We start from the raw sequence: 19,748 nt of genomic DNA on the forward strand, positions 1-19,748 counted from the left end.
ACAGTTGCGTCGTGTAGACTGTAGTTCGTGTAGACTTGATGTGAGAGACAAATTAGTCGCGGAGACAAAAGTTGCTCGTGCGCGCATACCCTAAGCGCACCAGTGTCCGTGGCTCGCACCTCTTAAAAAATGTTGCCACATTAAAAAACATTTTGATGTGCGAAAAAAGTAATTTTTATCGTTAGACGGGGAAGTCTCTTTTATCTAGTGTTATGTCTTACTTATACTGTTATCCAAATATTTGCTATATTTTGTTCGTCAGTCTTTGCATCCCAAAGATGTAATGCCATATAACAATGTAGACAGTATTTTTAATAATAATGATATTTATTTTGTTTAGTTTGCTTTTAAAAGTTTCTATTAGCTTTGCAGCTATAAGTGTTTTGTTTTCAATAATGATCACTGCTTTTAAACAATCAGAAAACTGGTAAGTGGATCATTGTTTCATCACATTTTGGTCATTTTTGTTATCTTTTGCGGAAGCTGATGACGTATTTCCGCTTTTAACCCTTTCACAATTTCACAAAAATTTTAGAGTAGTTGTTATATTTTTCATAATTATTTTTGTTCGAACAGCCAATTTTTTGTCAAATTATGTTCTTTCTTTATTAAATATAATAATGGATTTATAATTGTTGTTTTTTTATCTTATGTTTATATAAGAAACTTGGTAGGTGTAAGTAATATACCTATTTACTCGCACGTTTTATTTAGCACTACATAACAATTTATTCTGAAAACGTTTGTATAAAGTTCTTTAAGCAGATATTAAAAAAAACTATTATGAAATAACATAATAAGAGGTAGGTAGGTATCTACAATTAGACTAAACATTGGTCACAAACAAAGAGGTTATTCATCGCGGACTTCCTAGCGGTCTCGCTTATCTAATTGCTGAGCGTTGTTTATTTTTTTACTAACAAGCGTCATCAGCAAAGAATCTAACGGAATTATAATGATTAACATTATAATGAAAGACCTTCCTGGCCGAGTACCTTGATAAACATAGATGGCGCTATACAACGTTGCCTCCGTTTAACCAAATTTCATTGATAGCAGTCATATACATCTTTTGTTTTTGGGTATAAATGATAACCCTTGTTATTACACCCAGGCACAACACATCTGCCATCCATTACCTATTCTTCCGATCAAAATAAAGGAAACAATATTATGTAGGAATATAATTTTATACATATCTGATCCAAATATCAGGTGATTATTTCAATAATTATATAGGTATCAGAGCAAAATAGGTAATTATCACGTTATAGGTAAACAGCGCCATCTATGTGTTTATTGAGTAACATGGCCTGGGAAGTCCCTCAATTATTTTGATTTCGTTAAACGCATGCGGTGCAGTGTTAAAAGTACCTATTAGTTTTTTACTTTTTTATTACAACTCAAATGTCGTTCAATTGTTCAAAATGTCGTTATAGTATTGTTATAGTATATTAGGTTATAGTCATTCGTTCATTATCAGTTTTGAATCTGTGGTTGAAGTTTTGTTTATTCTGCAAATTTTTTCACTTTTATTTCGCGAATTTCACCTGCGATTTTCGTATTTTATAGAAAAATAGGAGAAAAAGTGGTCGTCGTAATTACCTTAAATTAAATATTAAAAATCAATTTAGGGAGTACAAAGTAAGTTTTACAATACATTTGAACAACTTAAGTTTACCCTTATTTAAAAGATACTTTATAATTATAACAAAATATTTATTTTTTTATAGCTGCTTATTTATTGTTTATATATACTGTTTTAAGTAGCTTTTTCTGCGATTGACGTAAACAGAGAAATCAAAAAGAATTTAACCCCATTCTTATCAATATTTTTTTCTTATCTGAGTATACCCACCTTCATTTTAAGTAAAATTATTTTGTATTATTCATTTTAAGGACACTTATAGGACATAATAAACTATTCGATATGGATTATGTGGTAAATACACTTACGTTGAAACTTGTAACATCATTATATTTTATATTTAAAAAACAAATAAATAATTTACTTATTTTCCATTATTTTTCCCTGTTGAGAAGTGATATGTTAAGTTGGTTTGGACACATAGAGCGGATGGAGATAGTATTACGAAAGCGGTATATAAAGCGAAGGTTGGTGGTAGGCTGGCAGAGGAAGACCTAGGACATACATTGACCAAATTGGAGATGTCCTTAGAAAAGATTAAGTACGATCTACTCTGAACTGGCGTGCGTGTATGAAACGATTGATGAACGTGGAGGAAGCAAGAGAATTGTGTCAGGATCGAAGCAGAGTTCCATAGTCTGCTTAACCCGGTGGGAAATAGGCGTGAGTTTATGTATGTATATGTGCGTATTCCTGTGGCTTCGGCCGCCTTGCAGGCAATAGACAAATGCATTGTTACCAGGTTAAAATCTGGGCTATAGATGAACAGACTGTCAGTTTTCCCCTGTACTGGTCTTACACCAATGAGTAATTCACCCTAAGGTTGCCTGGCAGAAATTGCTGTTTAGCAATAAGGACGCCTATTGTGCTTATGTTTTTATTCGTATGTTTATGTCCTTTGTATATGACGTTGTGCAATAAAGTATTATTGATTGATTGATTGAGTTGTGAATTTATCTTAAGTGTAGTTACCGCTAAAACAGTTGGATCAACCATTATAGTCGGCGATACAGCTCTTCACCTATCAACAGTTGGTCTAACAGAAAACTCTGTAAAGTGTGGGTGCTTAGTTCATCTTGCGATGGCAATCAATTAGAATATAGTTAAGAACTTACATATTTCTTTGTTTTTATTTTTAAATGGATTTATGTGGACAAAAGTTTCCCTCATTGAAGCAGGTCCCCTGCTAATTGCTGAGGATATGTCAGTGGATATATCTCTCATAAAGCCAAGTTCCCCTTCAGCTCATCTGCTCATAGTAACACAAATGGATGTTTACTGGTTGCAGATATAACTCAAAGAAAAAAAAAATTTTTTTTAGTGCTGTAAATAGCCCAGTGTCCTGTAATTTTTTTTTTTTTGATTTAATAAACTTTTTTTGCATATTAAAATTTAATGGATATTCTATTTAGACCAATGCTTCCGTCACATTGTCATTTTTGTTTCATTTTTTCAGTGACATGCCCAATCCGGAGGCCGAAGACACACCTTTGATGAACCAGATACCGTTCTACGTCCTAAACAATGACTTACAAGTAATACGTACAGTTGCCAATAGAAGACCAGACTTAGCAACGGACAATGGAGATATTAACGAAGAGGAAGTAGAAAATAGAGTTTATTTCTTTGATGCTATACCGAATGAGAGAGATTTACTAGAAGACCAAAGTATAGTTGAATATAAGGTGGTTAATACGGCTCAGAACATGGAAAATGAGTATGATATGTATTGTTCTACGCCAACGGACACTGGGTCAGATATAGACGGTAAGTTTTTTTTTCCATAGTATATCTACCTGGGTCAGATTACATCCTTCAAAACCAGGCAGGATAAAGAAGTAGAAAGACGCATTCGAAATGATTTTCTGGTCTTCGCATTCGAAGAGTTTCTGGTCTATGAAGGAGCTAATGAAAGGTGACCTTCAGATATGTCTCAAGCGGAAACGCACCATAAGTGAGGAAGGGCAATCACTTTGTGATCCCTAGTTTGGTCAAGACATTACAGGCTGATCACCTGATGGTCCGAAAGTAAGATTATCCGTGCTTCGGAAGGCACGTTAAGCCGTTGGTCCCGGTTACTAATTACAGATGTAAGTATGTAGTCGTTACATGAGCCATGCCAGGGGCCGTTAGTGGCTCAGTAATAACCCTGACACCAGGGTTGATGAGGTTGGTATTCCACCTCACAACCCACATGATAAGAGAGACTGCTTTTGGTCAGTCACCCAGTGTTTGGGCATAAAAATGAAAAAAAAATATCCACTTTGCAGATGACCTGTCAGAACCAGACCTGGAAATAACCCTTCAAGAAGTCCCCAACGGTGTAATAGTTAACTGGAGCTGCTACCTCCCATGGTCTCACTGGCACACTCTAGTGCCATCAACAGTGTCCGAAGCGCTCCTGGAGTGTGTGGTCTGCGCGGAGTACTGCGAGCGAGAGTCGCCACACGTGGAAAGCAGTCGCCACGCAGCAGCGCTCGCCAACGCCAGGCCTAAGCACAAGTTTGACCTCGCACTTACTAGGAAGGTGAGACCTCTCAGAAGACGCCCTAAAGCCCAGTTTCGCCAGCGGCGTAGCGTGGGTGTCGGCCGCCCGGGGCGGAAGACAATTTTGCCGCGCTTTCATTCAGATATATCAATTTACAAATTACCACAGTTTTTTGTTGTTTTAAATTGAAATGACGTTTATATTCGTTACGCGCGTTTTTTTAAAATATCAAAAATTAAATGTATATTTTTCAATGTTTCTGAGAGATTTTCTTTATATTTTTATCCGTAAGAACCTTGTATAGATTATTAGTAAACTACAAAAAAAAAATCAGCCTAATCGGTCAAGCCGTTTTTATGTTATGTCGTGACAACGGAAAACGGGTTTCATTTTTATATAGATTATAGATTGTGAAATTTTGTCGCCCCCTAAAAAGTGCCGGCCCTGCCGCCCCCACTACGCTACGCCGCTGAGTTTCGCCCAACTTTTATACCGAGTGACACCTCTAAGCACTATTTATAATCTGCGTCGTCGGGACTCTTTAAGGGAGCCGTTAAAAGAAATAAATATACTGACGGTCGCAAGTCAATATATATATGAAAACATTATGTATGTACAGTCATGAGCAATATAATGTACCCACTTTAGGACTCTGTCGCACTAACATATTTGACATTTAGTAAGACTTACAGTTCTATTTGTCAAAAAAGTTAATGTGACATGGTACCAAAGTGTATACATATTAATGCTCGTGACCGTACGTATAAATGTATCTCTCCTTCCGAGAAACTGTGAAAGGCATACTTACAATACCAAGAAAGAAAAATAAAATTGCTATTCAAAAATTATTAATTAATTAAATTAAATTCTTTTTTTTTGAGGTGATATATACGTTTTTACGATAAAATACCAGATAATATTTTAAATTTGTCAGAAAATAAATTTAAAGCTCACGTTAAGCTTACTTTATGTACAACCCACACGATAGAAGAAGAGGATCTATCTAGAGTTTATATTTTGTTGTAGATTCGGGACAAATATCATTGCGCGGTTTGTAACGAAGCGTTTGAGATATCCGAAGAGAACAATCATTTCTCCAGCAAAACACATGAAGGGAACCTCCTTTTCTCCATCAACAAGGCATCAGACATTTTGGACAACAGCGATTACAAGAACAGCATCAGAAACGATACATATCAATACAGACATTTACACCAGCTCCCTGTTCAAACCGACCAGGAAAGCGTTGCAAGTGACACGGTTCACGACAACCAAAATTACATCAATTTCCAAAACAATTACGATGATTTCTATGAAGACGACATACCACAAGTAACGTATGAATTCTCCTACGCCACTATGGCTAAGAAACCCAAGGCACCGGTGCAGAATTTTATTGAAGTCAACCTTGGTGACCGGAAGGTCAACGTCCGTTATGACTCCTGGCATATGATCATAAAACCTCAGCCGAATAAGTTCTGGTGTATGGTGTGCAGGAGGTATGACCATCTGCGGCATAAGTCGCAGCATTGCGAAGAAACCGAACACCTAAGTAATCTGGACAAGTGTAAACTTGTGGAGGCCTACGGAGAATACTTTATTAGACAAGTAAGTTTAAATTTTTATTAAACAGCCTCCATGGTCTAGTGGTTAGAGCGTTAGGCTTCGATCCGGGTTCGATTCCCGATGGTGACATTGTCGAAATCACTTTGTGAGACTGTCCTTTGTTTGGACTTTTCAGGCTTGAATCACCCGATTGTCCGAAAAAGTAAGATGATTCCCTGCTTCGGAAGGCACGTTAAGCCGTTGGTCCGGCTATTAGCCGTAAAACCTCCACCAACCTGCATTGGAGCAGCGTGGTGGAGTATGCTCCATACTTCCTCCGGTTGATTCAGGGGAGGCCTGTGCCCAGCAGTGGGACGTATATAGGCTGTTTATGTTATGTATGTATGTACAGGGTGTTAGTTAGACATTACTGGCTGATCACAAAATTCAATCCACCAATACTCCAATCTCATCAGTCATCCCGTGATCATGGAACAGTGTCGAAATATCGGGAGTCATATCCCTGATTTAAACGCGGTAAGAACCCGTTATTATGTGTTTTAATTATGATCACCAGATTGTCCGAATGTAAGATGATTCCTGCTTCGGAAGGCACGTTAAGCCGTTGGTCCCGGTTACTAATTACTGATGTGAGTACGTAGTCGTTACATGAGTCATGTCAGGGGCATTTGGCGGCTCAATCATAACCCTGACACCAGGGTTGGTGAGGTTGGTAATTCACCTCACAACCCACTCGATATGAAGATTGTTTTGTGAAAAATTTTAAGTGATGTTATTGTCTTGTCTTTGTGTGTGGCGTCCTTTTATAATACATAAACAGCCTATATACATCCTACTGCTCTGCTCCACTGCGGGTTGGTGAAGGTGTTTTTTGGCTAATAGCCGGGACCAACAGCTTAACGTGCCCTCCGAAGCACGGAATCATCTCACTTTTTCAGACAATCAGGTGATTCAAGACTGAAAAGTCCTTACCAAACAAAGGATAGTCTCACGAAGTGATATCGACCATGTCCCCATCGGGAATCGAACCCGGACCTCCAGATCGTGAGCCTGACTCTCTAACCACTAGACCACGGAGGCTGTTATAATAAACTTTTATAATAAAGCCTTTTATAATAAACAATTTCTATTCTATTCATATTTAGTTTTCGACTACTAAAAAAAAAAAAAATCACTTTGTGAGACTGTCCTTTGTTTGGTAAGGACATTGCAGGCTTGAATCACCTGATTGTCCGAAAAACTAAGATGATTCCGTGCTTCGGAAGGCACGTTAAGCCGTTGGTCCCGGCTATTAGCCGTAAAAACACCTCCACCAACCCGCAGTGGAGCAGCGTGGTGGAGTATGCTCCATACCCTCTCCGGTTGATTGAGAGGAGGCCTTTGCCCAGCAGTGGGACGTATATAGGCTATTTATGTTATGTTTATGTATGTCATATTTAGTTTTAGTTTTTTATAATTTTCAGGTAAATTCAGACGATAAGTTGTACCACTGCGGTCACTGCAACAATTTGCAATGGAACCATGAAATGGACGATCATTTGGAATCTGTTCACCCGCGACGCGCGAGAAACATCTCCGAGACAGCCAAACCCGTCAACTCACCAGCAAACAAACCCACAAATACCAGCAATAATACAACCAGAAATACTGACAACAACGCTGTCAAAAATACGAATACACCTACCAAAAATACCAAGAATACAGCCAGTAACAATAACGCTGTCAAAAATACGAATACACCTACCAAAAATACCAAGAATACAGCCAGTAACAATAACGCTGTCAAAAATACGAATACACCTACCATAAATACCAAGAATACACCCAGTAACAACCATTCGCCAGATAATATTAAATGCAACGCTAATAATGATAAAGTTGGTTGTATATTGTTTCAGGGAAGTAATATAACTCCTGTGCCAAACGCAATACCTCCTGTTAATTATATAGAAAACTATACTAATGCCCCACATACAGCTATGGTCATTATAAGTCCGTTCGGCTTAAAGATGGCCGTGCATGGTCTAAATTATAACGTAATATGTAGAAGGGTGGATGACTTCTACTGTGGACTCTGCGATATGGTAATACCAGACACTGGGGTTTTGCATCATATGTACAACATGAATCATATAGAATTACTATTACGAATACCGTTCATAATACCTTTCAGTTCGAATCTAATAAGAGCGGTAAGTTTTTGGTTTTTTTTTATAACAGCCTCTGTGGCTTAAATAATATTTTTTATGCCTGTCGATTACCTCTCCCTTTCCTTTTCGGCGGATAAGAAAATGACAGATATAACTTAAAATAAAATTAGATGATGTTTACAGGAATTAGCACAAATATACAGGGTGTTAGTGATATCGTAACGAATACTGAGGGGGATGATTCAGACCATGATTTTGAGTTGATATCAAGTGGAATTTTCCGTCGCAAAATTCATGATTTTTTTTTAGTTTTTTTAATTATTTTCAATTCTATACTTTTGCGATGATAAATTCCACTTGATATTAACTCAGAATAATCAGCTGAATCATCCCGCTCAGTATTCGTTACGATGTCACTTACACCCCGCACAAGTACATACTGTAACCATACAAGTAGGTATGGGTTTTAGTGACACCGTAACGAATACTGAGGGGGATGATTCAGACCATGATTCTGAGTTGATATCAAGTGGAATTTTCAGTCGGAAAATTCATGAAAATGTTTTTCTTTTTATTATTTTCTGTTCCATACTTTTGCGACGGAAAATTCCACTTCATATCATCTCAGAATCATAGTCTCAATCATCCCTCAAAGTTTTCGTTACGACGTCACTAACACCCTGTATTTTTTTATTTGAAAATGGACACACGATAAGAAGATGATTTTGTGAAAATTTTTAAGTGATGTTATTGTCTTGTCTTTGTGTGTGGCGTCGTAACAACAAAAACAACAACTTTCAACAACTCAACTTTCTTTTCGTTTGTGTGAAGCAACTTTCGCAAAGGCCGGTCATAGGATGGGACACCACAAAAAAAAAGTTTTCATCTCGAGCTCCTCCGTGCTTCGGAAGGCACGTTAAGCCGTTGGTCCCGGCTGCGTTAGCAGTCGTTAATAACTATCAATCCGCACTGGGCCCGCGTGATGGTTTAAGGCCCGATCTCCCTATCCATCCATAGGGAAGGCCCGTGCCCTAGCAGTGGGGACATTAATGGGCTGATGATGATGACTTAACATTAAACAAACTTAATCTAAAAATAACTGTGAAAATCTTAAAAACTATTAATAACAACAAAATCTCCATCACTTACAGTCTTATTTATCATGTAAGAAAAACTCTGTCTATGCTCATTTGTTTCAGATTCGCAGCGCCCTTCACTGCACCCTGTGCAATCTTCCAATTCCAGCAGATAACATATATATCCACACAAAACAACCTCAACACACCACTTTCCTACAAAACGCACTGAGATTGGCAAGAAACTCAAATATAAACGAAGTTATCACTGCTAATAACATCAGGCCAAACATTACACCTAATCCAAACATACGTCTGGCCAACCCCGTTGGTAACTTTAATAATATCCAAGAACATAATAATAATATCCAAGCAATTATTAATAATAGGGTAGCATTTAATAATTCGCCAGTAAACGCAGGAATAAATCAGATTTCACCGAAAAATACACAAGGTGCTAATAAACCATTGACAAATACCAAAGTGTTCAATAATTCCCAAGAAATGCCAAAATCTCCAACTGTTAAAGATAAACAAGAAGTTGAAACGGATACAAAAACGATAAATACAGAAAACGATGCAACAATACCTCGGAAAATATCAGAAAGTGAAGAATACAAAGATGATTCGAACGAGTCTTTTGAATCTGTGGCATCAGAGGAAGCAACGTTTGATTTTGAAGAATACGTTTATTTAAGATTGAAAAATACGTATTTTAAAGTGTCGAATACGTCTTATAATACTTTAGTTAGCGTAGGGGACGGTTCTAGATATTGCTTTGTATGCGCACAGCAAGTTAAACATATCGAGCTCCAAAAACACGTCGACAGCAGAGCTCATTTGGAAAATATGGAGAAATACAGGTTTATTGATAAGTATGAAGATCATCTATTGAGACAGGTAAGTCAATACAAAAATACAAAAACTCTTTCATCGTCACCAGCCCATTAACGTCCCCACTGCTGGGGCACGGGCCTTCCCTGAAGGCACGTCAAGCCGTTGGTCCCGGCTGCATTAGCAGTCGTTAATAACCATCAATCCGCACTGGGCCCGCGTGATGGTTTAAGGCCCGATCTCCCTATCCATCCATAGGGAAGGCCCGTGCCCCAGCAGTGGTGACGTTAATGGGCTGATAATGGTGTTGATGGATGATAACGTCAAAAAATTAAATTACATTATTATGTAACTAGCTGTAAAACTACTACCACATCGGAATCTATAACGCTGAGGGAAAGACGTGGCCAGAAAACCTCCCAGCACAGGGCCCTAGTCCTACTGTTTCATGTTTTCCTTTCTTTTCTTTTTTTTAATCCAGTTTGTATTACATAATTTATAGACTTAAATACAATGGTATTCCAATTACAGTCGGTGGAATGAAAGTGAGTTTATGTGACTAATTAGTAAAGAAATAATAAGTATTTTTTTTCTTTACAGATCTACCTAATGTATCATTGTAGTGTTTGCAACATAATTCTAAGTAGACGCGAGTTAAAATCCCACCTGGTTTGGGTGACGCACGCACTCCAAAACGATAGCACAGTTAAAAACATAACTAACAACAAAAAAACACGTAAAACCGACGTTAAAGGTGGCGTGAAACAGATAGTAGTTACAGCGCAGAAGGAAAACATATATCTACAGGAGAAAGAACGAAAAATTAAAGTGTTAGTCAACGCAGACATAATCAACGCACCACAGAGTAATGAAAATGCAGAGACGAACGAGGTAGCAAAGAAAAGTAAGATTATCATCTTCAATGATAACGTGCTCAAAATTGTTTGGGACAGCTGGCATGGCATTTCGAAGATAAAGAACGGGTATAAATGCAGTCTCTGCCAGAAGGAGGTGGAATTTGAAGATATAGAGGCGCATTGCAATAGTGAGTGGCACCAATACGGTTTGGATAAACCGTTTGATAAGCAATACGCACCGGCTTTGATTCGAAAGGTAAGTATCTTTTTATTCCTTCTAACTAAACTAACTAACGGCTTCCGTGGTCCAGTGGTTGAGCGTTGCACGATAATAAATAATAAAATAAATAAAAATCGTTTATGGGTCGTTCTTCTTTTTTATCGACAATGATCTGTCCTTCGTTCTGCTTCTGATAAGTTATGTTTTAGAATTTTATTTCATGTTTTGATTGTCCAAAAATATAGTTATCTTATTATACTCAAAATACAAGCAAAATACTAATCGGTTCCTCAATTAGTTATTAACGTAGCTTGATCGTTTTTCACAAAATTCTGTGACAGAGTGGTAAATTGAAATGCTGTCTCCGATGAAAAGGGCCATTCTGTCACAATATTTTTTGGAATGCGCCTGCAAAGAAAAGTATGTTACCAAGATAAAGAGAACCACGAAATAGTCCTCTACAGACACATATTTATATGATGTTTTAAAATAATTATTGCCGTTATAATTTTAAAGATGTTAAATCCGATAAATCGAGAAAATGTCTTTTTATTGTCGATAAAAAAGAAGAACGACCCATATAACCTCCACAACATAATAGTAGTAAGTTACATTTTGACTTAATTAACTTATGTTTAGAATAGAATAGAAATAGTTTATTATGAAAGGATGCCACACACAAAAAGAAAGAACAATATCATATCAAATTTCCACTAAAACAATTACAAAAAAAGCAAGAAGGATGTTAGTCGAAATGATCAAGAACAAGAAAGCAAGAAGTATGAATAATGTGATGATGTTTGTAGAGGCTGGAGCCTCAACTAGGTTACCCTGTACTATAGGCTCCAGGCCTCCACCTCCAGAATAAATATGGACACTAGGGAGTATGTTTGTACATAGAATAATTATGGTTAGTAAACTGAGTAATAAACGCGAAAGAGAAAGAAAAAAGAATATTAATAACAATTTTTCAGTTTAAGTAAAATAGACTATGCCGTAAAGTAAGAGTGAGTGAGTGAGTGAGTGAGTGAGTGAGTGTGTGTGTGTGTGTGAGTGTGTGAGAGTAAGTGAGTGAGTGAGTGAGTGTGTGAGTGTGTGTGTGTGTGTGTGTGTGTGTGAGTGTGTGTGTGTGTGTGTGTGTATGTACGATCCTGAGGTCCTGAATTCGATTCCCGGTAAAGACATATCACAAAAATTACTTTATGGTCCCCAGTTTGGTTAGGACGTTACATGCTGATCACCTGATTGTCCGAAAGTAAGATGATCCGTGCTTCGGAAGGCACGTTAAGCCGTTGGTCCCGGTTACTACTTACTGGTGTAAGTACGTAATCGTTATACGAGTCATGTCAGGGGCCGTTGGCAGCTCAATAGTTACCCTGACACCAGGGTTGATGAGGTTGGTAATCTACCTCACAACCCGCACGATAGAAGATTATTATTATTATTTACCCAGGAAAGTCCAAATTCAAATTCAAAAATATCTTTATTCAGTAGGTAACATAGTTACACTTTGAATCGTCAATTTTTACATAACGAACGTCTCATCCGCCTAAAACTACTGCAGCTTCTCTTTTTTTTTCTTTTTTTTTGACGTGACTTATTGTAGATTTGCCGCAGATGGCATTAACTACTTGGCCGGACAAATGGGGAGCGCTGAAGGCTCTCACCCGGTACAACGTTTAAGACAACAGGCCTGAGGGTGCCCAGTTGGGCGCGAACCTCGGCTCAGGGCGTCGTCTGAGAGGAAAAATATTTGAAAGAATTAATCGACCCTAGTGGGTCGATAGCGATAAGCGCTGAATGAGGGAAATCGTCGACCACGCCGGCGGGGTCGGTATCGGAGACCTGAAGTGTTTGGTGTCGCGAGCTGATTGGCTGCCTCTATGGCTAGATTAATCGGGTTGTCGGGATCGTATATTACGTCCTTCGGACGCCGATACTTTTCAGTACCGTCCCTAAGCGGAATGTACTCGGAAGCCGCAACTACCAGGGGATTTGGGTGGTGCGGAGCAGAATCGAAAAAACGTTTGGAAGCTAATTTGAGCCATTGGGCAATGGTTGGCAGACCTAGGTCAATGTGCAGATTTTGATTGCGAAGGAACCACGGAGCTCCCGTGGCTTTCCGCATGAAACGATTTTGTATTACTGCAGCTTCTCACAACCTGTATAGCCGGGGAAAAGAAGCTGCAAGAAACACCTCGGCACAGGGCCCTAGACATTCTTTAAAAAAATAAAAGCTCCGTCATTATAACCTATTATATTTCGTTACAGGTAACAGATGTGATTCTAAACTGCTTGATATGCAACACAGAGGTATCGAACAAGAAGAATATAATATTAGAACATATAAACGGAAAAAAACACATAAAAAATTATGACGTCATACTGAAGGAAAGCTCCATGGCTAATACCTACACTGACTGCCACGATGACGTACTTACGATATAGGTTGATCAACCAGGTTGACAGGTAAAAGATTCATCAACCTATACAATAGTAATTACGATGTTAGATTATAAGATAGTTCTAAGAGGAATATTTTTTTACTATCAATTGTCTTTATATTATAGGTTGATCAACCAGGTAAAAGCTTGATAGATAGAGGTAATATTGAATGCAAATAAAGAATATTGAATAATAAAAGAACATCTTTAAAATTATTGTTTGTAAAATGTGATATGTAGGTTGATCAAACCTTATAATTATTCATTTGTTACAATGAGTAAAGTTGATTGAGGTAAAAAAATATTACAAATTGTATTATTAGGATTTATAGTCTGTTTTTTACATGACACGGTATAGTGAGAGTAATTTTAATATAGGCTGATCAACCAGGGTGATAACTTTCCGATAGCTTTTAAAGTATAATTTTAATGAAAAAAAATCGCCATTTTGTGTCTAGAAATATTAGGCCATGTAGATTAATTTCTATCTAGCTCTCTCTTCCACGGTGATGATAAATAAAAGTCTAAAATTAATCAACCCAGTTTGACTGTTAAAAGGTTGACGATGAATAGACTGAGGTTGATGATTGTAGGTTGATTAACCGTAAAGGGTGAATATCAAAATGTGCCAAGTTTGGTGGCGAACATTCATATAATTTTTTCGACATTTTTTCATTGTTTTTAAGGATCCAAAAGGATCCTTCTTCATGTCGGAACCCAGGATCCTTTTGGATCTTTTTCATATCTGAACCTAATTTTTCACGAAAAAATAATATGAAATTTCGCCACCAAACTTGAAATTTTGATATTTACCCTGAATAAGAATTTCAAATTAAAATACGGTGAAAACTGATATTGGATTATTGTTAACCAAATCAGCAAATTGATTGGGATAAATGACGATTCAATTATATTATTGTGATTGTAATAATAATTGTGATATTATAATAATATTCAAAGAAGTCTGGTCATTGAAATAGAGTGACAACCCTATCATAGTGTTCCCAAGTGCTATACATTCTAGTTTGTCCGAGTAGAAAAAAATACCTACAAATAACATAGACAAAACCAAATGTGTGGGTAGTACGATCACGAGCATTAATATGTATACACTTTGGTACCATGTCACATTAACTTTTTTGACAAATTGAACTATAAGTCTCACTAAATGTCAAATATGTTAGTGCGACAGAGTCCTAAAGTGGGTACATTATATTGCTCATGACTGTACACAGCAACCAGCAACCACTCTAAAAAACAACATTGCAGTTTGACACTTGCGCATTTAAAAGTGCGCAATGTCAAAAAAAATAGCAATATTGCTTTTTATTAGCCTTTTTAGACCCCCAGAGTCTTGTCACTTAATACTACGAGTAGTTGCAAACTATGATGGTCGTATTAATATCGCCTGAATGGTTTTAATGACAGCGGGCCAGTTTACTCCGAGTTTAGGTCATAAGGGTTCTTACAGGTAGGTATAAAGAAGTGTTGGTAAAGGTTTCCGATAGATGTCGCTTATAACAAATAAGAACTTTTAACAAATTAGTGTGCAAATTAACGTAAAAGTCTTTAACAGGTAGGTCTAGTCAAAAAGACCGCTCTGAATCGCACCCGGTGGGAAAGTGCTCATTACGCTGGCGGCTTTTCCTCGCTGGACTGCCAGCGAAATGTTCTGTACTAGGTACGATTCCGCGCGGTGGTTACCTCCGTTCTGCCGTTACCGCCTGCCCAATTGCCTAACAATAAATAATATAACTTTTTTTTTGTTTACTCCGAACTTAACCGAACGTAATTCGGTCCTTTTCCACATGAAAAATATTATTTAATTCTTAATTCTTTGTACAGAGTTAACTGGCCCAATCATTCAGGCGAGTAGACTACAAATAATACATGTATATAAAAAGTGTAAAGTCGCCCGCCAGATTTTAAGTGGCGACTTGACACCTAACCCAAGTAACCGTTGTTATAACACGGTGAATTTAAATTGGTTAAAATATATTCTTCGGTTATGATAACAGGTTGACGAAACTTAGAAGGTTGAGCAACCATAATTTGACAGTAAAATAAAAGTGTAATCACATTGCACTGATAAAAATACTGCGTTTTGATTTTTATTATTTATTAAAATTAGTTTTGTTAATAAAAAAAGTATTTTCGTGTTAATATTGAAATAAGGAAAACATAATTTTGATAAGTGAATAGGTAAGAGTTTTTTTGTTTCGCGCCAAAAGACAAGCTATAAACTGGCTGAAATTTTGTTATTTAGTAATTAGTTTGTAAGATTTTGTTTTTATGTAAATCATTATTCATTTTCGTTACGTTTTATAAAACATTGCATTTTGAATTTCCATTTCTTAAAATACAGTAGTACCTATTTCTGTACAAAAAATATGTTCAAAACAGAATTTCGTTGCGGCAACCCTAAGCCTGCGTTTCCATTGACGCGGAGCTGTGCGGACAGGAGCGGAGATTTGCAGGAATCGACCAATCACCGTGAGGGAGAGAGTGACAGAGCGTCTTCGTTTTTCGCTCTCTCGAACGCTGTGATTGGTCAAATCCGCACATCTCCGCTCTTCTCCGCGTCAATGGAAACCCGACCTAATACTTCCGATGTATACAAAACGTTATATATCTGATTTTAATCTGTTTAAAATATGGATAAAAAAAACCCTATAAAGTGGTGAACGGAAAGGCATAAGGTGTTAGTTACATAGTAACGAAAACTTTGAGAGATAATTCAGACCATGATTTGATATCAAGTGGAATTTTCCGCCACAAAAATATGAAACTGAAAATAATAAAAAAAACACTGACATTTCCATGAATCTTCCGACAGGAAATTCCACTTGATATCAACTCGGAATCACGGTCTGAATCATCCCCCCCAGTATTCGCCACGGTGTCACCAACATTCATACTAGCGGGCTTAGCACCGTAAGCGCGCGACTCTTTCTCGCATCGACATACGTCACCCGTCACTCTCTCACAGTATTGCATAGAAAGAGACAGACAATCTCTGTCGCGGCGAGAAAGAGTCGCGTGCTTACGGTGCTAGGCCCACTGATGTTGTAAGGCTTTTGTAATTTTACGCTTTCATCACTTTGAAACTGTTTGAAATTGTTTTTGGCAAACGTACATACTTCCAAACTATTCAGGAATTTGAATAGAATATACATAACATTTTATTAATTGTGTTAACTTTTTTCTTATTTTTTATGGTGTTTTTTTTTTAATTGTCTAAATGGCCACACTGTATCAATTCATCTAAAAAAAGCAATATTACATAACGTAAGCTGACGACTATAGGTATAAGTAAGTGCCCGCAACTCGCCGAGCTTTCTGTACAAAAAGCAATATTGCTATTTGACATTTGGAACCTTTATTATATATGCGCAAATGTCAAATAGAAATATTGTTTCTTTTTTTAGATGAATTCCTTCAATGTGACCATTTTACACCCGTCTTATTTTTGTTGGCTGAAACTATGTCTGTACTAAGTAGTTATTAATACAATAAGTATTTTTAAAATGAGATTTCATACAAAAATATTTTAGTTTTTAGATCTTTAAGTTTCATGATTACCATAAAGTTTTAAGTTAACCTACTCGGGTCATGTATACACGGAGTATGGAGCTTACTCCACCAGACTGCTCCATTGTTGGTGGTTTCCAAACTACTCCAGTATTATGGAATGAGATGGCGAAAATTTTCGTCTTTTAGGGTTTTTTTTTATTATTTTCATATCGTACTTATTAAGTAAGCAATTTTGTTTTTTTCATTATTTGTTTTAAATACTAAGTGTAAGGTTTATAAATAAATGTGTTACACACAATCATTACACAGGTCTTTACCTGTGTCACGAAAACCGCCGCGTCGACTTTCGTAGGCAGTAGCTTTATTGTGAACAAGCCTCAAAACTGCAGATAATATACCCTATTTTTTTAACGTATTTAAGTTGGGGTTATAACCCAATAGAATTAAGCTGGTCACCATCCGTCAAACGGATTGCATACCAGCGGGATGCCTATTTGGTTTTCCCGGTTATTGTTTCGTTCACTCATTTTGAAATTAACAGCTGTCCTTTTGCTTTTCGACGGATAAAAAAGTGACAGGTGTAACGTAAAATTAGGTAGTATCTGCAGGTATCGGCAGCATTTTCCACATAAATATATTTATTTGTTTTGTTTATTAGGTACAGATAATAACACATAACAATTATATCGAAGCAATTAATCTAAAAAAGCAATATTGCAATTTGATATTTGCGCATGTAAAAGTAAGTGCGCAATGCAAACAACTGTCAAAAAACAATATTGCTTTCTTAGATGAATTGCTACGATGTGGCCATTTTAAACCCCCGGGTTGTAATGCACAAGAGGACCTATCACGGAGCTCCGTGCGTCCGTAGTTTGCGGACGAGTGGAATGTAAAGTTGAAGTATGTAGTCACTTGTATGGCGCGCGTTTCGAGCTCACTTGGCCGGGTCAGTAACTTTAGTTCGAATGTCAGTAGTTCGATGAATGCTTATTCGACTGAAATATTTTTCGAAGCCCTTTTTAACGAATGATCTCATTCTTCCGAGTCAACTTTGTATCGAACCCCTCTTTTACCGACGAACGGTTGACTGAAGCATTCATCGAACAAGAAATGTGAGTTGTTGCCACTAACCTAACCTAACCCAACTTTCTTCTATTCCGCGAACCGTACGATACATAGTCAGTATACGCTGCGTCTATTAGTTAAAGCACGCGATATATATCGCCGCGTGTATTTTTTACTATAAAAGGTAGTTCTTAAGTACAATTTATATTTTGAAATTAAAAAAATATGCCATAAAATGGTTCATTTATACATATTATTATAAGAAAACAAGAATGTAATGTTTCGAAACTGTTTCTGCCACAAAAATGTTGTGAGAAACCGAATTTGTTATTGTAAAATGAAAATAAATGACATTTTTTAATTAAAATTTAATTATTTTATTTATTTGATTAGAGAGAGATGTGGTGTAAAAGACGATATAGTGACTAAGATTGAGAAGGGAATGTTAAGTTGGTTTGGACACGTAGAGCGGATGAAGGATAATAGGATTACGAAAGCGGTATATAAAGCGAAGGTTGGTGGTAAGGCTGGCAGAGGAAGACCTAGAAGGACGTACATTGACCAAATTGGAAATATCCTGAGAAAAGGTTCAGTAAGATCTACTCCGAACCGGCGTGCGTGTATGAAACTATTGATGAATGAAGGAAGCAAGAGTGTTTGAGGAGAGGAGTGTCAGGAAAATAATCGGGCACAAAACCTAGAAACCACATGATATCAATTGTACATAAAATCCTACTCTCAATCAATATCAACCAATAATACTTTATTACACAACAACATATACACAAAGGACATAAACATACGAATAAAACATAAGCACAATAGACGGCCTTATTGCTAAACAGCAATTTCTGCCACTACTCTCTCTCTCTTTATTTAAGAGCTGCTCTTGTCGCTGGAGTAATCGCTTTTTTTTGGTAATTTTCTGGCCTGGTTACATAGACCTTTAGATGTGGAGTAATCGCCTTCATTATTACTCCATAGATAAAAAAAAATCCAAAGAAAAACAAAAAGAAAAAATCCTACTAATTATGTAATTTTATTTAAGCAGGCAAGTATATTAAATTAATAACTGCTATAAAACTTTATTTACTAATGTCATTAATTACGCAAAATTCGTTATTGTAAAAGGAAATTGAAAACAATAAAAATAAAAACGTAAAAAAATAATAATTCATGTTCGTATCTGCTTACGAAAATGGCAGCCGTATTCGCGATACTTTTTGGTAAGATTTTAAAAATACTTAAGTACTTATATTTGAGGGGAGGCCCGTGCCCAGCAGTGGGACGTATATAGGCAGTTTATGTTATGTTACTTATATATACCATTCAGTGATTTATCAATTAGGAGCTCGGTGGCGCAGCGGTAAACGCGCTCGGTCTGCGATTGTTGAAGTTAAGCAACTTTCGCAAAGGCCGGTCATAGGATGGGTGACCACAAAAAAAGTTATCATCTCGAGCTCCTCCGTGCTTCGGAAGGCACGCTAAGCCGTTGGTCCCGGCTGCATTAGCAGTCGTTAATAAAATAACCATCAATCCGCACTGTGCCCGCGTGATGGTTTAGGGCCCGATCTCCCTATCCATCCATACTGAAGGCCCGTGCCCCAGCAGTGGGGACGTTAATGGGCTGATGATGATGATTCATAGATGTACCTAAAATATGCATAGAGCAACATCATCACTAATTTAAGAGCCACGCTCTTTTCGGTGTAGCATTCTCCATGCTACTTTTTTAGGGAAAAATAGGGCAGTGGTTTCCCTCTTGCCTTCCGCCCCGCAGTACTCTGTCTGACGCGAGTGGGATGGCGCCCAGAGTAGTCTATTTCAAAGCCGTACTAGGACTCCTATATTTTCTTTCTTTCT

At 37.2% G+C, this 19,748-nt stretch overlaps 2 protein-coding genes across 5 annotated transcripts in view; one reads left to right on the forward strand and one right to left on the reverse strand.

Annotated features, from left to right (window-relative positions):
• LOC126379420 (leishmanolysin-like peptidase) overlaps positions 1-19,748 on the reverse strand; it is a 254,652-nt gene that overhangs the window by 109,777 nt on the left and 125,127 nt on the right. The gene's annotated exons all lie outside the window — the stretch shown is intronic.
• LOC126379367 (uncharacterized) lies at positions 214-18,250 on the forward strand. 3 transcript variants are annotated; one of them, XM_050028085.1, is made up of 8 exons: positions 214-427; positions 3,105-3,415; positions 3,919-4,175; positions 5,163-5,744; positions 7,166-7,894; positions 9,052-9,828; positions 10,363-10,875; positions 13,111-18,250. In XM_050028085.1, exons 1-8 carry the CDS (start codon positions 321-323, stop codon positions 13,285-13,287), a joined length of 3,453 nt encoding a protein of 1,150 aa, XP_049884042.1. In that variant the 5' UTR covers positions 214-320; the 3' UTR covers positions 13,288-18,250. The 3 variants fall into 3 exon arrangements, with proteins under 3 accessions (XP_049884042.1, XP_049884044.1, XP_049884043.1); XM_050028087.1 differs by lacking the exon at positions 214-427 and adding an exon at positions 1,351-1,370; XM_050028086.1 differs by lacking the exon at positions 214-427 and adding an exon at positions 1,493-1,644.

This window comes from Pectinophora gossypiella, chromosome 29 (genome assembly GCF_024362695.1).
Source record: "Pectinophora gossypiella chromosome 29, ilPecGoss1.1, whole genome shotgun sequence".
Classification (NCBI taxonomy): domain Eukaryota; kingdom Metazoa; phylum Arthropoda; class Insecta; order Lepidoptera; family Gelechiidae; genus Pectinophora; species Pectinophora gossypiella.

Coding starts and splice junctions, on each gene's coding strand:
- LOC126379367 (XM_050028085.1), top strand. CDS start 321: ATGATATTTATTTTGTTTAGTTTGCTTTTAAAAGTTTCTATTAGCTTT. Junction 428..3,104: donor TTTAAACAATCAGAAAACTG/GTAAGTGGATCA, acceptor TCATTTTTTCAG/TGACATGCCCAATCCGGAGG. Junction 3,416..3,918: donor CACTGGGTCAGATATAGACG/GTAAGTTTTTTT, acceptor TCCACTTTGCAG/ATGACCTGTCAGAACCAGAC.